Raw genomic sequence first — 18,678 nt, forward strand, 5'->3', positions numbered from 1 at the left:
GCAACGTATGCTGTTTTAGGGGTTTCATCTTTCAATTGAATCTGGACTGGATAGCTCTTCAAATACAGGACACCTTCAGATAGAGGACAGTCCTTTGTAAAATAGGGCACCTGGCCACCCTACTATTCATGTGAAGACATACTTGACAATACCTGGGGTAGATAATATTTAAAAAATACCAGGAGTGGGCAGAAAGTAGAATAGGATCTACTTGGCTCAACAATACTACAAATGAGAAAGATCTTGGAATTGTGTAGATCACAAGCTGAATAGGAGCCAACAGTGCGATATGGCTCCAAGAAAGGCAAATGATATTTTGGGCTGCATTAACAGAAGTATAGCTTCCAAATCGCGTGAGGTACTGGTTCCTCTCTATTCAGCCCTGGTTAGGCCTCATCTAGAGTATTGCGTCCAGTTCTGGCCTCCACAATTCAAGAAGGACGCAGACAAGCTGGAGCTTGTTCAGAGGAGGGCAACCAGGATGATCAGGGGTCTGGAAACAAAGCCCTATGAGGAGAGACTGAAACAACTGGCCATGTTTAGCTTGGAGAAGAGAAGATGGAGGGGAGACATGATAGCACTCTTCAAATACTTAAAAGGTTGTCACACAGAGGAGGGCCAGGATCTCTTCTCCATCCTCCTAGAGTGCAGGACACGGAATAATGGGCTCAAATTACTGGAAGCCAGATTCCGGCTGGACATCAGGAAAAACTTCCTGAGTGTTAGAGCAGTATGACAACGGAACCAGTTACCTAGGGCGGTTGTGGGCTCTCCCACACTAGAGGCCTTCAAGAGGCAGCTGGACAACCATCATTCAGGTATGCTTTAGGGTGAATTCCTGCATTGAGCAAGGGGTTGGACTTGATGGCCTTATAGGCCCATTCTTTACTATTCTATGATAGATCTCAGGGTGATTTGCAATAGATCAGCAAGTGTTTCTGACTCCCAGTGGTTTAACAATACAAACAATTAAAAGCACACACACACACTAACAACTCTAATAAAGCTTGGGAGGAAACCAGGCAAGTCTCTCCATGTGGACTGTGAGGTCATTTCTGGTAAAGAAAAAAATGTTCTTGGATTGAGCATGTGCTCAAAGGCATCCTGGTTTTTAATTCTTAGTGTACAGAAGCTCTGCTCAGCCACCATTTTGCATCTGGCTCTAATGCGTGGATCTTGAGATTCTAATAAAAAACAAAACAGATCCATCAATTCTGAAGTCTGCCCATCCCTGATATATATTCATTATTCCTGCAAAATTAATAACAGAAACTGTTTTTTTTCTTTAATATTTGAGTCGAGAACTATCAAATGCTTAATTTGCAGTTCGAAGTAAGGAGTCACAGATCAAAGACACTGGGTCAAACTGGATGATACTTTGGTCGCTCCCTTAGGTGTAATTCCAAACAGGATCAAGAGCACAGATTACCTTGATGCCTACCCAGGCCACTTACCCCTTTCCCAACACCTCTGGCTATTCAAGCTGGAGTGTAACCTTCGAATTGGACCTATATATCTAGATCGATTTTATGTAGTCAATTTTCCAGATAAAATCAGGGAATTGATGATGCAATCTAAGCTGCTGTACGTTGGATTGTATGTATATACGCCTCATTGGCTGGGGCATTTGCGATAGGGCAAGTATTCTGGTAGGCAAAGAAGTAGGTACTGTTCTGCTCACACTTCCTACCATAAATAAGGAAGCGGCCAGATGAAGTATCACCTGATTCAATCCACTGTAAACTGTATTGTCATGCCATGCCTACCAGCGCTGTTCTCCTGAGCCTCGAAGTGCAGAAAGCCTAGTAAGAACTGCCCTCTGTCAGATAGAAATGAGAAAATAGGTGGATAGAAGCATTGACCTGAAGTTCCGAGAAGGAACCTCCACACCTGGATCACAGTTCTGTGTGAGACATCATACAAGATGGTGGGTAACCACATCTTGTAGGGTGGTAAAATCTCTTAACTGAGTAAAAGTCTACAGGGATGGGAAGGGAATGTGGTCTGCAGCCTTTCTATACAGAACTATATAGGAAGTTAATAAGACATAAAGCAATAGATGAGACTTTGGGCATGTCTAGACAGGGTGATATCCTGGGGATCATCCCGGGATCGTCCCTGTGCATTTACATGATGCACAGGGCATCGTGGGAGCAGGGAGGGACGATTCCTCCCTTGGCCCAGGATATTGCCCTACCTTTTTATTTCAATTTTCCCCCTCAGTCTCGAGATGATCCCGAGACCTCAGGACATGTGGCCCACAGTTGCATGGGGCACGGAGGTCCTCAGGAGCTCTGTGCCCATCAGGGGTGGGGTGGGGTGAGCAGGAGGGGGTTTTTGTTTTGTTTTAAGAACTCACATTTTGCGCAGCAGCACTCCTGCGTTCTCCGATTTAAAAAAACAAACAAAATGGTGGCCGTGACGTCCTCTTCCTCCTGGGACGTCGCACGCCACGTGTAGATGAGGGGAGATGATCTTGCAATCATAAAATCGCAAGATCCCCCTCAACCCCTCTCATCTAGCCATGCCCATAGAGGATAAAACATTAGGTGGTACACACATCTTGACCATCAATGCCTAACATGGTAGATTCATAGACCTTTCTGTCTCCTAAATGGAGTTTTATATTTTCGAACTGGAGTCAGTCAGATGAAACCGGCCAAATATTAATAATGGTAACAGTCATAATAATCATGAACAGCCAAGTTCATCACAGCTTTCCTCTCTTTCCTCCACAGTTTTGTCCCCCTTTCATCACTGTTATGTAGAAAGATGATACTTGTGCTTAACTGGCTTTATTTCATTCTTGGCACCATAGTCAATTTTCTGCTCTTGTCAGGTTGTCAGGCTTTATTGTTCTTCCTTCACATGCAATTGCAAAGCAGTGGGTCAATAGTAAATTGTACCTTCCACAGTTGTAAAACCCATGTCGTCTTTTTTTTTTTTAAAAAAAAAATTGATTCACAGTGCTAATTAGTTTAGGGATGAGCATATTTTCTTTTGCAAAACTGATGCTTATTTTGAAAGACCGGGGGGGGGGGGGACCTTTGAGCAATAAAACTCAAATTATTGTCTATACGTCTTTCTGTAAAAATGACTGTTATCTTATGTAGAACTTCTTGATAGTTACATTGGGTGACAGAATACTGCATTTTCCTATAGAAGGGAGATGATTTTGTGGGAGGAAACCTTATCATCCCCACACACACACCGCACTTGTAGAATTTTATCATACATACACAACTTGAGTGGCGTAGGAAGAACCCATGGAGAAGTAGCTCCGATCTGCTGCAGTTACTTGAGGATCAGCAGCATCAGAGGTTGAGCCAAGGTCAGTAGCCAGGTGATCCATCCAGGGTGGCCGCAAGCTGCAGTTTGGACCTAAGAAGTCGGTTTTGGACTGGAGAGATGTCTGGACAGGTAGCAGGATCACAAAGACTGATCTCTTCCAGCAGGCCTATTCAGTGGAATTTTAAGATGTTTTTAAAATGTTTTTTAGGATGTTTTTTAGGATGTTTTTAACAATGTATATTATGTTTTAATTGAGTATTATGTATTTTATAGTTTATTGTTGTTCCGCGCCTCGATCAAAATGGAGAGGCAGGCAAGAAATAAATTTATTATTATTAATAATAATATACAGAAATACATACTATTTAAGAAACAAGCTTTCTGAACCCACCTGACTGCAAATGAATGCAGTAAAAAGGGGAAAAATTGCAGCCTTAGCTTTCTCTCCATTTCTGGCTATCCCTATTTTCAGACTTGATATGTGTTAAATCTACTATCTTTAGTAGGAAACTGTTAATTGCTAAATTCAACCTAGTGGTCATTTTACATTATTCACTTGTGGATATTCCCATTAATTTTACCAAGATTGCTTCTGAGCAGCCAAATGTATGTGCAGTGCACACCTAGAATTTAGTGTCAAGAAGAAAATGAATAACAAGCAAGAAACAGGCGTTTATTTGTTATTGAGATATGGCACACGGTTTGCTTGTAAATAATATGCCGGATAAAACTGTCCCCTTTGAAATTACCTTTGGCAGATTAATGCCTCTCTTTGTCGTCCGATAGCTCAGCCTTGAGTTTTTTGTGAAAACAATGGCATTTAGCCCAGTGAATGCAACAGGATTATTTTTTCATAATATTTACTCTAGAAAAACATTTTAAAAAAGAAAAGAAAGAATGTAAGATCATGGTAGATTAATTTTGTGGCTGTCCTTTACTTTTGTGTATAAATACACAGAGAAAGTGAAGGGCCAACCCCATCAATGCGTTGGGATGTATTGGTTCCAGTGAAGTTCTTCTTTACCGAGCTATTGCCTGCTGTTCCCTCCCACCCAATTGAACCTGCCTCTGCCATTGCTGGAATGTGCTTGTGCTCTTGCCATTTAGAAAAAGACGTTTGGAAACTACTGAGATGTAATAATAAATGTTTAAAAGAGTTATATCGTCTGCCTTGATTTGGAGATTTTCCACTCCTTCGAAAATGTCAGTATTTACTCATACATAATGGAAAAGATTATCCCACTTGATAGTTACCCAGAAGCTTCTGTTTATTGTTAAATATCAGAATTTTATGACACCTTCTACTGGGTTCCTAAAATGGTAAGAATAGCTAGCCAGAGTCAATATTCACTGTGTGTTATGTTTAGTTGGAAAACAAATTGAAGAACTGAAGGGTTAAATCCAGAGTCATAAGAATGGACTTTTGCTAGTGCAATGGGACTTTGCTCCTCTTTCCTCCTCTCTGCAGACTTCCACGCCACCCTGAAAAGTGCCCTGTGGGGTTTCCCAACCCTTCAGAGCCAATTTTTGGGGTGTGCAAATGGGGTGGGGGCTGTGGTTCTATGAACAGAACCGCTTCCCTCTCCTGGTTCTACTAAAAACTGCTTCTGTCAGTGAAACAACAGCATTGAATCCTGCCCAATGGGTTTTAAAAAGAATAAAAGCAGGCAATCAACTCATTGGTCTAAGAAAACAATTGAGATAAGACAGGAGCTCCAGTTATTTATTTGATTTAATGTATATCCCATCCTTCAACAGGTTCCTAGAACAATTTACAAGAAGTTAACATTACAATAAAACAAAAACACTAAAACACCAAAATATAAAGGAACAATATAAAAGGAGTCATCGGGAATTAAAACAAACTTTAAGAAACATGAAAGGAACGTACAGAGGATTTAAAAGTTCAGGGAAATAAAAAGGTACAGAAATAACACCTAAGTTAGGCTGAGGCTCCCTCCCAAGTGAGCTTTCCTGCAGAGAGCATTCCACCATCTTCCATCTCCCAGAATGTCAGGTTTCTGGTCTCTCAGGCAATAACACATTTTGAGAAACTCTGATGGAACACCGAATTGCAGGAAATCTCATGGCAAAAGCTTAGCCGTTACACACTTTAGAAATCCTATAGCTGCTGGTCAGTAGTTATAAGCTCTAAGACATTCCAGAACAGTCAAAAGCTAATCATTATGACTGTGACTGAGATCCTCATCTGTGTGGTTTCCACATTGCTATTTCCACAGCCCTGAACACAAGAGAAGGGTCTCGGGATTCCTGGTGTAACCCAACCCAGACAATCCATACAAGGGATTTCAAACCCCAGACAAGGAGTGGGAATAATTCCTGGAATGATCTCTCAGACAAAGGGGTAAATTCTTGAAAGGCCTAAACAAAACCTCTCTCACAGAGGGTTAGTCCAACTTTGAATCTTTCTTTGGTAACTTCAGGCTACATGGTCATGACCTATCAAGACCTAGGGAAGGGTAAACCCACAGATGCAAGGAGTTTCATGCCACTGCTCTCGCACTGATAATTCCGTGCTGCATGAGTCCAGGCAGAGGAAAGTTCAAAAGTCATGGATCAAACCCAGTCTGCCGGTACACTGAGCTGATGACAAACAAAGGCACATAATCCACAGCAAATGAGAAAAGTCTTACAGTACTTTTCACGGTGAGTCCTTAGTAATCCAAAATTCTGATGAGAGAGTCCAAGTACAGAGTGCCTCCAGAGGTGCAGCAATGATGGATCCAAACAGAGTGGGTTTCATGCAATGAGAACGAGATGTTCCAAGCAAAGGCTCCTCACCTTTGCATCAGCTTAAAAGGGGGGAAAGCTTCTCCAGACCCCTTGACAGACAAGGACTTTTGGCCTTTCAGCAAGGCCATAAACAGGCATCACTGCTCAGTTCTCCAGTGATGACACTTCAACCTGGGCAACTGTTCTGCAAACCCCACCCCCAACTCTGTCAAGTTCTCCGGGAGAGCTTCTTTGCCAAGGATGAGCCAGCAGGTGGACGGGGAGAGTAGGGTGACTCTCCCTGGCTCTGCGAACATTGACAGTGATACACACACAGAGATTCTGACATTCCACAGCCTGAAAAAGGCCCAGACCCTTCCAGACTACTTCTAATTTAATCTTGGCTATAAACTACAAGGCCCACTGCAGTGCTGAAGCTGAGCCTTGACAAAGAAGAAGGAACCCAAGGGAGAAAGGCAGGCAGGCAAAGAATGCCTCAAAACCGGCAGCAGCTGAACCATTGCCTTCTCTGGAGCCATCCAGCACCAGCTGCTTTGTAGGAAGGTTTCTGATGATTTGAAATTGGTTATTGTGGGTTTTTAAAAATGCATTTTGATCTTACTAGTAAGCCGGCTTAGAAGGATTTGTGTCTTGAAAGGCAGGATACAAATCATTGTAATTACAAATAAATATTAGGTCTTACTGTGATATATCTGCATATATGCCCGTGTCTATTATTTGCATGTGTGTGTGTGATACATATTTATAATTGTACAAGATCTGCTTAGTCAAGTTATTTACGAAATTGATTTATTTTCCTGTAGGTAATGAATGAAAGGGAATTCCTTGGGGTGGAAAAAAGAAATCATACCAGCAGAGTTAAGAACTGTATTTCACATAACTGTTCCATTTCATTTCTTTAGGGAGCATTTAATAGGAGAGGTAGCCAAACAAATGATTTCCTATACAATTCAAACCATGCTTTTTATTGTGTGCGGCATTAACAATAGCTGTCATCTCTGTAAGCAACAACAACAAAAAAAAATACAGAAGGTTTCTAATTACTTCCAGAAGGAGAGAGAATGCAAATACAATAGCAAGCCATGTCATCAAATTATTTTTATGCTACCATGGAAAGTGCATTATGTGACTCAGAAAAGACATTCGTTCAATATTTTACTAGCAATGACAGTTAATTTGATTTTTTGTGTGTGGTCAATTTCTGATAAGTACCTTCCTTGGATCAGAGCCCGTAACAACCAGAAAGTGCACACATCGAGCTAGAATCCTTCCTACCTTCCTCACCCCAACCCCATTTGAGCTCGTAAGTTTCCTTTACCAAGTCATTAGTCGTATTTAGAATCAATAGTCTCTTCATTTCTATCTTAAGAGAAAGGGTATATTAAACTCCTTTTAATGTAATATAAACCTTGTTTGCTGTTATAATTTTTGTGCTTTTATTATTCAATAATAATAATAATAATAATAATAATGGCTACAATAGTTTTCAGTGCACAAAATTCTTATCTTCCGAAGAGCCAAACTACAAGGAGAACTAACCATGTGTAGCTCAGGGTTATCTTTTTTATGTACTATAGTGTAAGTGTATGTGGTCCTGATTCTGATCAGGACCACGGCACTGCAGGAGACAAGGATTAAATGTTTCCCCGTTTTCCCCAAAAAAATTCTGCTCACCTGTAGGGGATGAGTGTTATCAAAGACAAAAATATCCTCCATTGAATGCCAGTAATTGTGAGACAGCAATAATTGCTCCCCACCATAGGGCCAAACTATACCCAATGGCATAAATATTGTGATCTGATCGCCTGCAGTTCTTTAAAAGTTTAATAGCGCCTGCTGGGGAACATGGGTGGGAGGTTGCTGTTTCATCATGTCCTGCTTGTGGGTCACTGGTTGACAGCAGGCTGGCCACTCTGTGAACAGAGTGCTGAACTAGATGGACCCTTGGTCTGATCCAGCAGGGCTCTTCTTATGTTCTTATGGCTGCAGGAATGGGGCATAACCGTTTCTCCATCCCCATTCTGATTCTCTCTTCTCAGTGAAAATAATCCCTGAACCTTATATTTGCTACATGGAGCAAACATATGCATTAGCATTTCGGGATGGGAGTACTTCATGCATTCTAACAAGATCCTTTCACTTGTTCAGCCTGAATATGTTTCTAGTAGGAAGCCATTTAGGGCTTTGTTGGTCAAAAACAGTACTTTGAATTGAGTCCAGAAATGGACTGAAAGCCAATGTGACTATTTAAGAACTCACTATTGCAGCACAATAATACTCACTCAATCACTCCGTTACAGCCTTTGGGAAGTACGAGTTAATGAGCCTGAGCAACTCTGCTGTTCTGTTTTCTTGGGGAATTGTTTTTTTGTTATGCGCTCTTTGGCTAGGTCAAGGAGACAGTGAATCAACATATTCAGTTTTACATACCAAAGTCTATCAAGCCGCAAGAAACAGACATCAAAATAGCACGGGTGTGTCCCTAAAAGACAGGAAAATGCCAGAGAATCCTTTAATGTTAAAATGTCTAAGAATGTAGTGACCTGGTAAAACATCTATGAATGGAAAAGAATGACAGAGAAGAAGAATATGGAGATTAATGTTATGACCGTAGGGAGTTTTCTCCCCAAGATAATTTCATAAATATTGCATTTCTCTCCCCCCCCTCAACATATAGCCTTACTTCAGACTGTCATATGGTAAAAATCACTGACCTTAAAATTGCCATATTAAAATATTGTGGAAAAATGCAATTATAATAAAAGGTCACAGGATGAAATTTCCTTTGCAATCTCAAAAATACAGACGGCAGAATTGCACAGGTAATAACATCTCACAACCATTTTCTGCAATGCTGAGAGAATTATCCGCTGTTGTTATTATTTTCCTTTAAACAGATACTTTTGAAAGCATCTCAGGTACATATTTAAAGAGGTTTGACCTTTGGTTTAATAACACATTTATCTTAAAACTGCAGAGTGCGGTGTGGCAAATCATAAAAACAAGCTCAGAAATCTCATGGTGATGTTGCTTTATTGAAACAAATATTACCCACATAACAAGCATCTCAATGCATTTTTGCCGAGAGACAAATTTGTCTGTGAGGGTAACATAAAAGTCAAGAGTTGCAGAAATGGTTCCTTTTGCATTTAGAATGAAATGTGCTGAGACTCGTCAGTAAGAAAAAGCAATAGTCCAACACTATCGTCTCAAACATAGCGGCATAATGTGTGGAAAGGACAGAGTTCAAAGTTCTGAATAGTCATGTTGCCACAGCATTGTGATACAAGCTAGGATGTTGCCCAGTGTAACAAGGATGGATCAGCACTACTTTTTCAGCTGAAGCAGCAGCCAATAGCAGTAGCTGGTGTGCAAAGCTGTGGTGCAGTTTAGAAATGGGCTGTGAGAAACACAGTGAGAGTGATATAGGGACAAACATTTGGGAAGACGTTTCCACAAGATGCTTCAGATGCAGGTTCCCACTTGCACTGAAATTTCTATTTACATTCAGACCTTGCTGGCTCAACATGGCAAGACCTGAACTGAGGGGGCAGGGGTGGTGCGCCCAGAGATGTAGGGAGCCGGGCCAGTGTGCCCCACCCTATGTCTGTACCCATTTTAAGCCTTCCCATTCAGGCAGACATCTCAACAGGGCTATATACTATACTGAGTTTGATGGACCAATGGTCCTACTCCATTTAAGGCAGCTTTATACACGTTAGAGTCCTGGGTTCAATCCCTGGATCTCATGGAAAGGATCAGGTAGTGTGTGGTGTTAATGACCTCTGCCTTACACCCTAGCTAACCACGGCTAGTTGGAGTAGATATAACTGGGCTACTTGGACGAACAATCTGACCTGGTTTAAGGCAGTTTCCTAATGTTGCTATGAATGGGGAGGAAGGAAATTAAGACCTGATAAATGAATGAAGTGGTCAAAAAGTAGCAAAGAGCTAGTAGGGAGACAGGTAGAATTTTGAGGAGCATTTTTTTTTGCCTCATTTACAAGCAGTGAAGAACACATTGCAATTCTATGTATAGTTGTTGGCCCTATTCAGAAGACACCTTAAACCATGGCTCTAACCACAGTGAATAAGGCTTTTTGCCTTATTCACCATGGTTAAAGCCATGGTTTAAGGTGACTTCTGAACAAGGCTACTCCCTTATTTAGAAGATTATTGTATGTAATCTCTCTCTCTCCCCCCCTCCCCTCTCTCTTTCCCTCCCTCTCTCTTTGAGCACTATATTTTAATTTAGGTATGCATTATGTTTACTTTCAGACATCAACATGGCAGGAGAGCCAAAACCATACAGACCTAAGCCTGGAAACAAGCGGCCACTTTCAGCTCTCTATAGGTAGGTTGATCTGCTCATTACAATATCTAGGAACAGTTTGTGGGGATTTGGAGACTGTTCCCTATGGATAGTGAAAGATTCCATCTTCCTTGAGTATCTGACTACCAAGTAGTCCCTTGGCACAGCAACCTTGCTAGGACAAAAAGTGGCAACTCTATCACCCATTCCCTGTGAAGCTTCAGCTGGGCCTCAGTCCAATACCTCCATCTTAACATTCACTCTGTTGTCTTTTCCCCCTACCAATTACTGGGACAGGTTTTCACCTGCAGTCAATACCCTACAACTGATCTATGAATGCATAGAAAGTAAATAAAAGGGATTGATAAAACTGCAAAGACTCCCACCACATCATTCTAAAACATCTGGGGCTTGTTGGGACCCCTTTTAGTCAGTCAGTGTGTACACTGTTGTCCTCTAGGCAACTGTTCTTATATTAAACCATTGGCAATATCCTTTCTTTCTAATAGGACATATTCCTTTGTATTACTAAGAGATAAGCAGGCTGGCACCAGATATTCCACCAGTCCCCATATGAATCAGATTCTTGGTGACCACAACTTTTAAGATGTGACAGGTGCCAAAGGTGCTCAAGCAGGTGGTTGTCATGTGACTCCCAACACTCTTGGTAACACCAACTATCTAGGGACATTTCAATCTGATTTCCAGTTTGGGTTTGGCACTGATGACTTCGGCCATGGACGATCTATTCCAGGAGAAAAACAGGAGTAGTGCAAACATTCTGCTGGACCTCTTAGCAGAAGTAAAACATTCCACTAAATTAGTACAAGCTCCTTACATGAGCCTAGGCAGCTCCTCGTATCTTGGCTATTATCCTTATAATGACAATTATTATTATGAAAGTGTGCACTGTTACGCAATATATTCTTGGCTTAATGCAGGCATCATACTCCCAAAATGAGTTTATTATAGCAAATTGTGAGATAAATATGAATTGCCAGCTCAATGCATAATCTGCTGAGTTGCTTGTGAATATTAGCAGAGAAATGAGGGATAAGAACATGAAGTGTCTATCTTAAGAGATGTGCGGGAGGCACCTTTCTACTGCTCCTGATTGCAAATATGCATGTAATAATGTGCCATTGGTTGTTTGCAATTGAACGGTCAACACCATTTTGCTAAGCTGACTCTGATGGGCTCATTACAGCTTCTTGATGCATAATGACTTTGGTATTATTTCTTGATACAGGGTATAAAAAGGTCAGCTGGCATCAGCTTTATCCAAATAATTACTGATGTTAGAAGAGTGGTGCTTAAAGATGACAGCTAGACATATATTTTCCCATACCATCACTGTTGATCTCAGTGCTTATTGATCTGATCCATTGAAAGACATCAGATAGGCAAAACTGTTGTTTAAAAGGTGAAATCTTCCAAATCTTATCTTCTTCAAGTGCAGGTGTCCAGAGCACAAAAATTAAAGTAAAATGAGATTATTGATTGGCACCGTACTTTATTTTTAGAATATTCACAGACATGTTCTGAAACACCAGATCGTGAGAGGGGAATTGCAAGGTGGAAGTGATGGGTGGGGGAAGCGCTACGCCTCACTCCACCCTTCCACGCCTACCAGCAGCTGCTCTGATGCAAATCACCCTCTCCTGATGCCCCCTTGCTGTCAAGGTCCCGCAAAGTCAAATCTTAAAGCAGTCAGTTGGAAGAACCCAAGGGCAAGTACACAGTCCACGTAAGGCAAAGTCATGATCCCAGAGTAGTGAACGAATGTCAGAGAGCCCAGAGGCAGGTGTATAGTCAGGTCAGGCAACAGTCATACTGCAAAGCACCCAACAGTGATCAGAGGGATGGAGGCAGGTCTGTAGTCAGATGGTCAGGCTCCAAAGGGTGTGGTAGGCAGGATAAGGCACAGACATCTGTAAGGCAAGTTGAGTAACGAGTTTGAGCATTTTCAGACGGGGAATCGTGTTTCCCTACCGTCACTTTGCCTCCTGCTTTTCTCCCACAGTAGTGATGAGCAGCTTCCTCTTTCTTCACATGGGGAAGAAAGAGGAAGCAAGTAGTGACCACGTGGCCCCTTCAGTGGACATTTTTATAGTGCAGCTTCTGCTGCACACAGCAGGAAATGGTGCCAATTATCATCAGAGCCAAGAAGAAACAGATTTTCTAGGTCTTATTTTATAGCGTGAAAAACAATAGAAGAAGAAGCGGGAAGCGGGAGATGTGCAGGAGGATCGCTGTGTCATCAAAATGACCCGTGAAGATCCCTGAGTGTGCAGCCATGAGTATGCGATAAAACGCTTGTCTGAAGACACTCTTAGACTGAGAAAGCAACAGCTGTATCAGGCCAGCCAATACTATATTGGGCTCCTCAGCTCACCTGATCCACCTGGTCAAATCAACTGTTGTCCCACTTTAACAATTACCCTGGTGGTGGTGGTGCAGCATGGCAAACCCCTGGCCAATCGCTTGAGAGCTACTTAGGAAGTGAGTCACTAGGGCAATGATTTGAGTATCTTGAAATGCTGAGGCAGAGTGCCATTTGGAGTTTCAGTACATGAGGGGTTGCAGGACATGCATTTCTACCCTCAAGTGTCTCATTCGAATGCTGAGGCATAGCTGGCCCAACAGCTTTCATTAGGGAGGTGCAAATTTTGGGAAATCCATCCCGCATGTGTTTCATGAATTGTGCAGTGTCATTTGTCCCGGTGTCGGTTCAAGTACAGGTTCGATTTTTTCCCCATTATGTGGAAAATATGCAAATAATTCCGTAAGAAAGTTTGCAACAATTTGCATAATTTATGTTAGTACGTAACATTTAGCATATTGTTCCACATTCCATTTGACTTTTTCCAGCGTATATTTTCCATCATGGCATATTTCTCAGCAGAAACCCACGTATTTTCTTGTGAATGAATTTACATACATTTCAAGAATATGTATGTGTGTGTGTGTGTGTGTGTGTGTGTATATATATATATATATGGAAGTCCACAGACTCTGTGCGGCCAGGAGAGGCCAGTCCATAACAGATTCCGCAGGACAGATTCTTAGAAATCCAAACTCATTTTAGTCCATCTCAAATTTTTCCAAAATCCCTACTTTTCATTAAGAAAACCAATTAACTATAAAATGTAAAGAGCCAGTTGCTTATTGCATTTGCTTATTAAACTGAGGACACAATCCTATGGATGTTTAGACAGAAAAAAGCCCTACAACTCCAAACATGCTCCAGTCGGCCATATTGACTGGGGCATGCTGGGAGTTGTAGGACATTTTTCTGTCTAAGCAGGCATAGGGTTGAGCCCTTAAAGGCCTATTTGCATGATTTGGGGGAGCTGCAGTGCTTAGTCTAGAACTCCTTTCCCCAACTCGGTGCCCTCCAGATGTGATGGAATACAACTCCCACCATCCCCAGTCAGCAGAGTTAATGTCTAGACTTAAATTCATACTGTTGTTCTTTATACAGAGAGTAGCACAGTCACAACTATTGTTTTGGAATGATGTTGTGAGTTTCTTCACCAAATGAATTTAAAAACCAATTGGTTTCAAGTATGCAATGTGCAATGGTGTGTTTTTTCCCAGCAGGACAAAAACGGAAAGCTCTGTTCTTCATGGGGAATCACCCTGAACATTTTTGGTTGCTGAATTGCAATGCGGTAACATGTGAATAAATACCATCATTAGGGCATAATCTTTCCCATTTAGTGTTGCAGTCTTAACATCTCTATTTTAGTTTCATTTAGTTACTAATTTAAAGAGCAATTTAAATGAAAGGCCAATGGATAATTGCTTTCTTCTGTTGCCTGAAATGCTTTGAAGTAATTTACTGAATCACTACAAATCACCTAAAACCATTTAGTTAAATATACTAAGAGAAGGTCAAATTGAGGGCAGTTGTATCTTGAGCAAATTCTTGAGAATGGATTTCAAACAGATTTTTAATTGCAGTGCTTTATCCACAGGGATCACACACCCAACTTTCCCCCCCTCAAAGAAGCAGACGCCCAATTGCATCTTTTATCAGAATACTGAAGTCCTACCTTTTGGTTGCAAAAAAATTAATCAGTTTGCTTCTACTAGACTTTGTTATAAAAACAAAATTATTTATTTATTACATTTTCATCCTGCTTTCCCTCTGAAGAGTTCCAAGGAGCTCATGACCGGAAACACAGTTTCCGCCCACCTCCCATTTTATTTTTACAATGATCTTGTGAGATAGGTTAGACTGGCAAAGTAACCCTTCATGGCTGGGTGCAGATTTGAACCCGGGTCTGCTCAGTCCTAGTCCAGCACTCTAATCACTAAACCACAGTTTGAAAGGGGGCCTTGCTGCTGGCTCAAAGATTTTGCAACTATGCAGCTTCTGTCGGGTGCCTTAAACTGGAAGAGATGCAGTGCGCAAACAAACATTTCTCTCATGATGATCCAGTTCACATGTCACAACAACAACCCATGGTTTGTTTAAAACATGGGTTGTTGTGAATGAAGCGGGAGCGAATAGGCATGTTGGTTCTGGCCACTTGATTGCTCCAGCTGCAGCCAGGCAACGCTAAACAACCCAAGGAACCCTGTCCCTCGCTTGTTGTCCGTGACATGTGACCTAGAGTTGGAATCCATGGTTAAACCATGCAAACAATTCCCTGTTTGTGCATCATTGACAAGAAGGGACTGGGCATCCTTGGATTGATTAGCTCCATCAAGCTGCAGAAGGAACAATGCATAGGTGAGAACTAACACACTTCATTCACAGCAGCCCATGGTTTAAACAAACCATGGGTTGTTGTGACATGAGAACCAGGTCACTCTTAAGTTTCTCAGGTGCTCTATCCGCAGTGAGGGTGGTGGTGCTGTTGGGGCAGTGGGCCTTTAGCCAGGCTTTGGGCCCTGGCAGATGCCCGATCTTGCCACCCTGTAAAGCCAGCGCCATTATCGTCTAGACTAGGGCATACAATGTAAGTCTTGTGCAGTATGTTAGCTATGTATTTTTAATACATTTAACCATTTCAATATTTTATTAACAGACTTGAAACAAAGGAGCCTTTCCTGTCAGTCGGGTAAGTAAGAATCTTTCGCTGAGTACTGTAATTTTCACTGGTTACTTAACAACATGTGACAACATTCAGAATTTCTAATATCACCCTCGCTTTCCTGTGGAGCTCATTAAAATTCTGAAATAATCACAAAATCCACCAGGTACATCGGCTGAGGTCTCAGAACTTATTCAGCTACACATAACTGGTGCAGTTCTATTTCCAATGATTGCCTTGTTCAGTGGGTAGGTGTAATTATAAAAAGGACTGATATTATGGTTTATTTATCAGTACTCCCAGCTGCAGCCTAAATGATATTAGTACTGGCCTGGTCTTTTCTCTGACTTACTGAAAATGAAAAGGAATACCCCCTAGTTTCATTAACTTTTATTAGCCATAAACTCATAAGACACATCTTCTAACTAACTCTTTTTTTCCTTTTGTGACCTTAAAATATTAGTGTGGATATTCTTCTTAATGAAAAAAGGCAACAGAGCATGGGATCACTTTCCCCTCTCTTGGTTGGTTATATTATTGCCTCCTCTCTTCCCTGTATATATGCTGTTACCCAAAGCTATTTTTCTGCTTGTGCTTTTCTCTGAACGGCGTGTGAAGTAAGATTTCACATCGTGCTAGTATGACTCACCGGTTTTTTCTAGGTTCAAGAGCGACAATGCAAGCATGACGCCTTCAATGTTTGCCCCATTCCGCCCCCTCCCCACCCAGATACCAACAGCAAGTCACCACAGCATCTCAAGCTGCTCTGGTTGAGCTCTTGTATGTGAACGCTACCCCAGTCATTTGAATAGAGAATCCAGGTTTTTTCTCTCTATTTAAATGAATGGAGCAGCTCTAGATGCAAGAGCTCCATCATAGCAAATTGGGATGCTCTGGTGCATTTATTTGATGTATATTGTCATGTTACCCCATGCAGAAGCAGTCATGCACATCCAACAATTCAGCTCTAACTTATGGTGTTCCTACCACACAAAGACACGTAGCCTTGATAATATTTGGATTTTCATGGCACAAACATTAGTTTGACAGTTCTCTAAGTTCCTGGATCCTTTCAAAACATTTGTGTTGCATTGTTTTCTTTTGTCTTGTTTAATAAAACCATTATGTGGAGAGGTGTTGTTTCTTTTTATGAAATGGACTGAAATTCTTCCCAATTAGAACAAGTTGCGCTAAGTTGTTTCATGTCATGAAGTGGCCCATTTTTGCATGTAAAGAGCAATTCTGCTTAAAGGCGAGAAAATATACAACGTAAAAGGTTACATTTCATGCACATCGGAGAACAAAATGATAGACAAAGATAAGTTAATAAACCCTGCTCAGAATCCAAGATATGTTAATAAACCCTGCTCAGAATCCAAAAAAGAAAAGGAAAACCTTTTTGAGGGAGCAGGAGAAGAGACAGATTTGAACTGAGGGATCTGGTGCAGCATAAATATATTTTATGAGCAGTAAAGGACATTCTAAAGAGATCATGAATACTCTATAAAATTATAGCAAAGTAGGGAGGATTTCAGGCTGAAAATCCAAGTTCTAGTTGGGTAGTTTCCAGAACTGACCCAGGACTCCATTGCATTTCACTCCCAATAACGACAGGAAGAGCAGGGGGCACTTCGGCCTTAGCTAGACCTACCGTTTGTTCTAGGGGAGATTAACACGAGATCTCACCCCCGTTTACACGTAAGGTGCAACGACCTCAGGAAGAGAGGCGTCGCGCCCATCTTTTTATTTTTTAAAGTAGACAGAGCGCACAAACGGTTGTGCGCAAAGGTAAGTTTTTTTTAAAAAAAAATTAACTACTTTCCCTGCTCCCCCCACCCTACCTCGATAGGCACAGTGCTCCTGAGGGGCGCTGCACCCCATGCGCGGCTCCCGGCTCCACACAAGTAATCACGGAGCCAGGTAAACCCACAGAAATGGGCCGCATGCACTGCGATCTCGGGCTCAGCCCGAGACTGCGGAAAGAGCAGGCCCAAAGGGGAGGGCTGTATCTCAGGGCAAGGGAGGGATGATCTCTCCCTGATCCCGTTAGCCCCTGTGTGTCATCTGGACGCACAGGGACGATCCCGGGGTTCATGACAGGATATAGCCTGGTCTAGCTAAGGCCTTCATGAATTAGGTTTACTAAGAAGCCTGACCACCTGCAATCTTGGGAGCAAAACAGACATTATTTTAACTACGTATCTAGCAACTACGCCTTTTTATTTTCATTTTTACTCGAAAGTAGATGCAGAGTCTTCATCTAAATTGGGACCTTAATGTATGGGTTTGGGGAGCTTTTAACATCCAGATAGGGAGCGCTCCAGTAAAAATGGAGAGGGGAGAGAGACATAGCTCCTAGATACAGATTTAAAGTAATGCCTGTTTGGCCTATAACTTCACTTGGTAAGAATTCACACTTCAAACACGCAATAGCTCTCCCCTGAGGGTCAACCTCTGAGCAACAGATGCTTCGAAGATATCTCAGTAGATTTTAAGTGGAAAGGCTGAGCCAGGATCACTAAAAATAATCCTCCAGTTTAGCTTTGTGAAAGCTCTAGGTTGTCAGATTGGTTAGAAATACAGAAAGACTGCAATTAACGGTAGAGACAGAGTGGGAGTTTTTATACACACACACACACACACATATATATATATATATATATATATATATATATATATATTCTGATTCTGATGAAGACCTCAAAATAACTGTTTAAGAATGAAAAAAAACAGAAGACAAATGTATCTAGCAGATGCAGCAGGGTGGGTGTGTCAAATTAAAGTTGGTTAAAATATCATTTAAAAACATTTTCCCCTTAGTTCAAGGAAGTCAGCTCAATGTCCAATGTAGACTTAGCTCATATGAGTTTTTGCATGAGCATTAAGATGATTCCAGAAAAGTTTGCAACTTAGATGTATGCATCATTTAGCATTTCAGGTGGTAAAAACAAAGTTAAGGGCAAAGATATGCCCAGGGAGCTTCGGCTATTGGGCGGTATAAAAATGCAATTAATAATAATAATAATAATAATAATAATAATAATAATAATAATAATAATAATAATACAAACATTAATACAAAACAGATAAATTAAAAATAACAATATTTTTACATAGGAGTACTTGTGGTTCCAAATTTTACATCCAATAAATTATTAAAATAGTGCTTTCTTTCAAGTGGCCGTGCATGTTTCAACCAGAAAGTCTTCTTCAGTGGCCAAATGTCTAGGCTTGTATGCACATAAGAATTTTATCAAATGGGGCTAACTGCTTTAT

At 41.3% G+C, this 18,678-nt stretch overlaps 1 protein-coding gene across 4 annotated transcripts in view; it reads left to right on the forward strand.

The window, feature by feature from the left end:
- The window catches only part of RALYL (RALY RNA binding protein like), a 147,958-nt gene that overhangs the window by 98,670 nt on the left and 30,610 nt on the right, over positions 1-18,678 (forward strand). For all 4 annotated transcript variants that reach the window (XM_063129883.1, XM_063129881.1, XM_063129880.1 and 1 more), the window contains exons 2-3: positions 10,324-10,399; positions 15,397-15,429. In XM_063129883.1, the coding sequence (XP_062985953.1) occupies positions 10,324-10,399; positions 15,397-15,429 (109 nt within the window). The remainder of the gene's footprint in view (positions 1-10,323; positions 10,400-15,396; positions 15,430-18,678) is intronic.

The sequence above is a fragment of the Elgaria multicarinata genome, chromosome 7, assembly GCF_023053635.1.
Source record: "Elgaria multicarinata webbii isolate HBS135686 ecotype San Diego chromosome 7, rElgMul1.1.pri, whole genome shotgun sequence".
In the NCBI taxonomy this organism is placed as follows: Eukaryota; Metazoa; Chordata; class Lepidosauria; order Squamata; family Anguidae; genus Elgaria; species Elgaria multicarinata.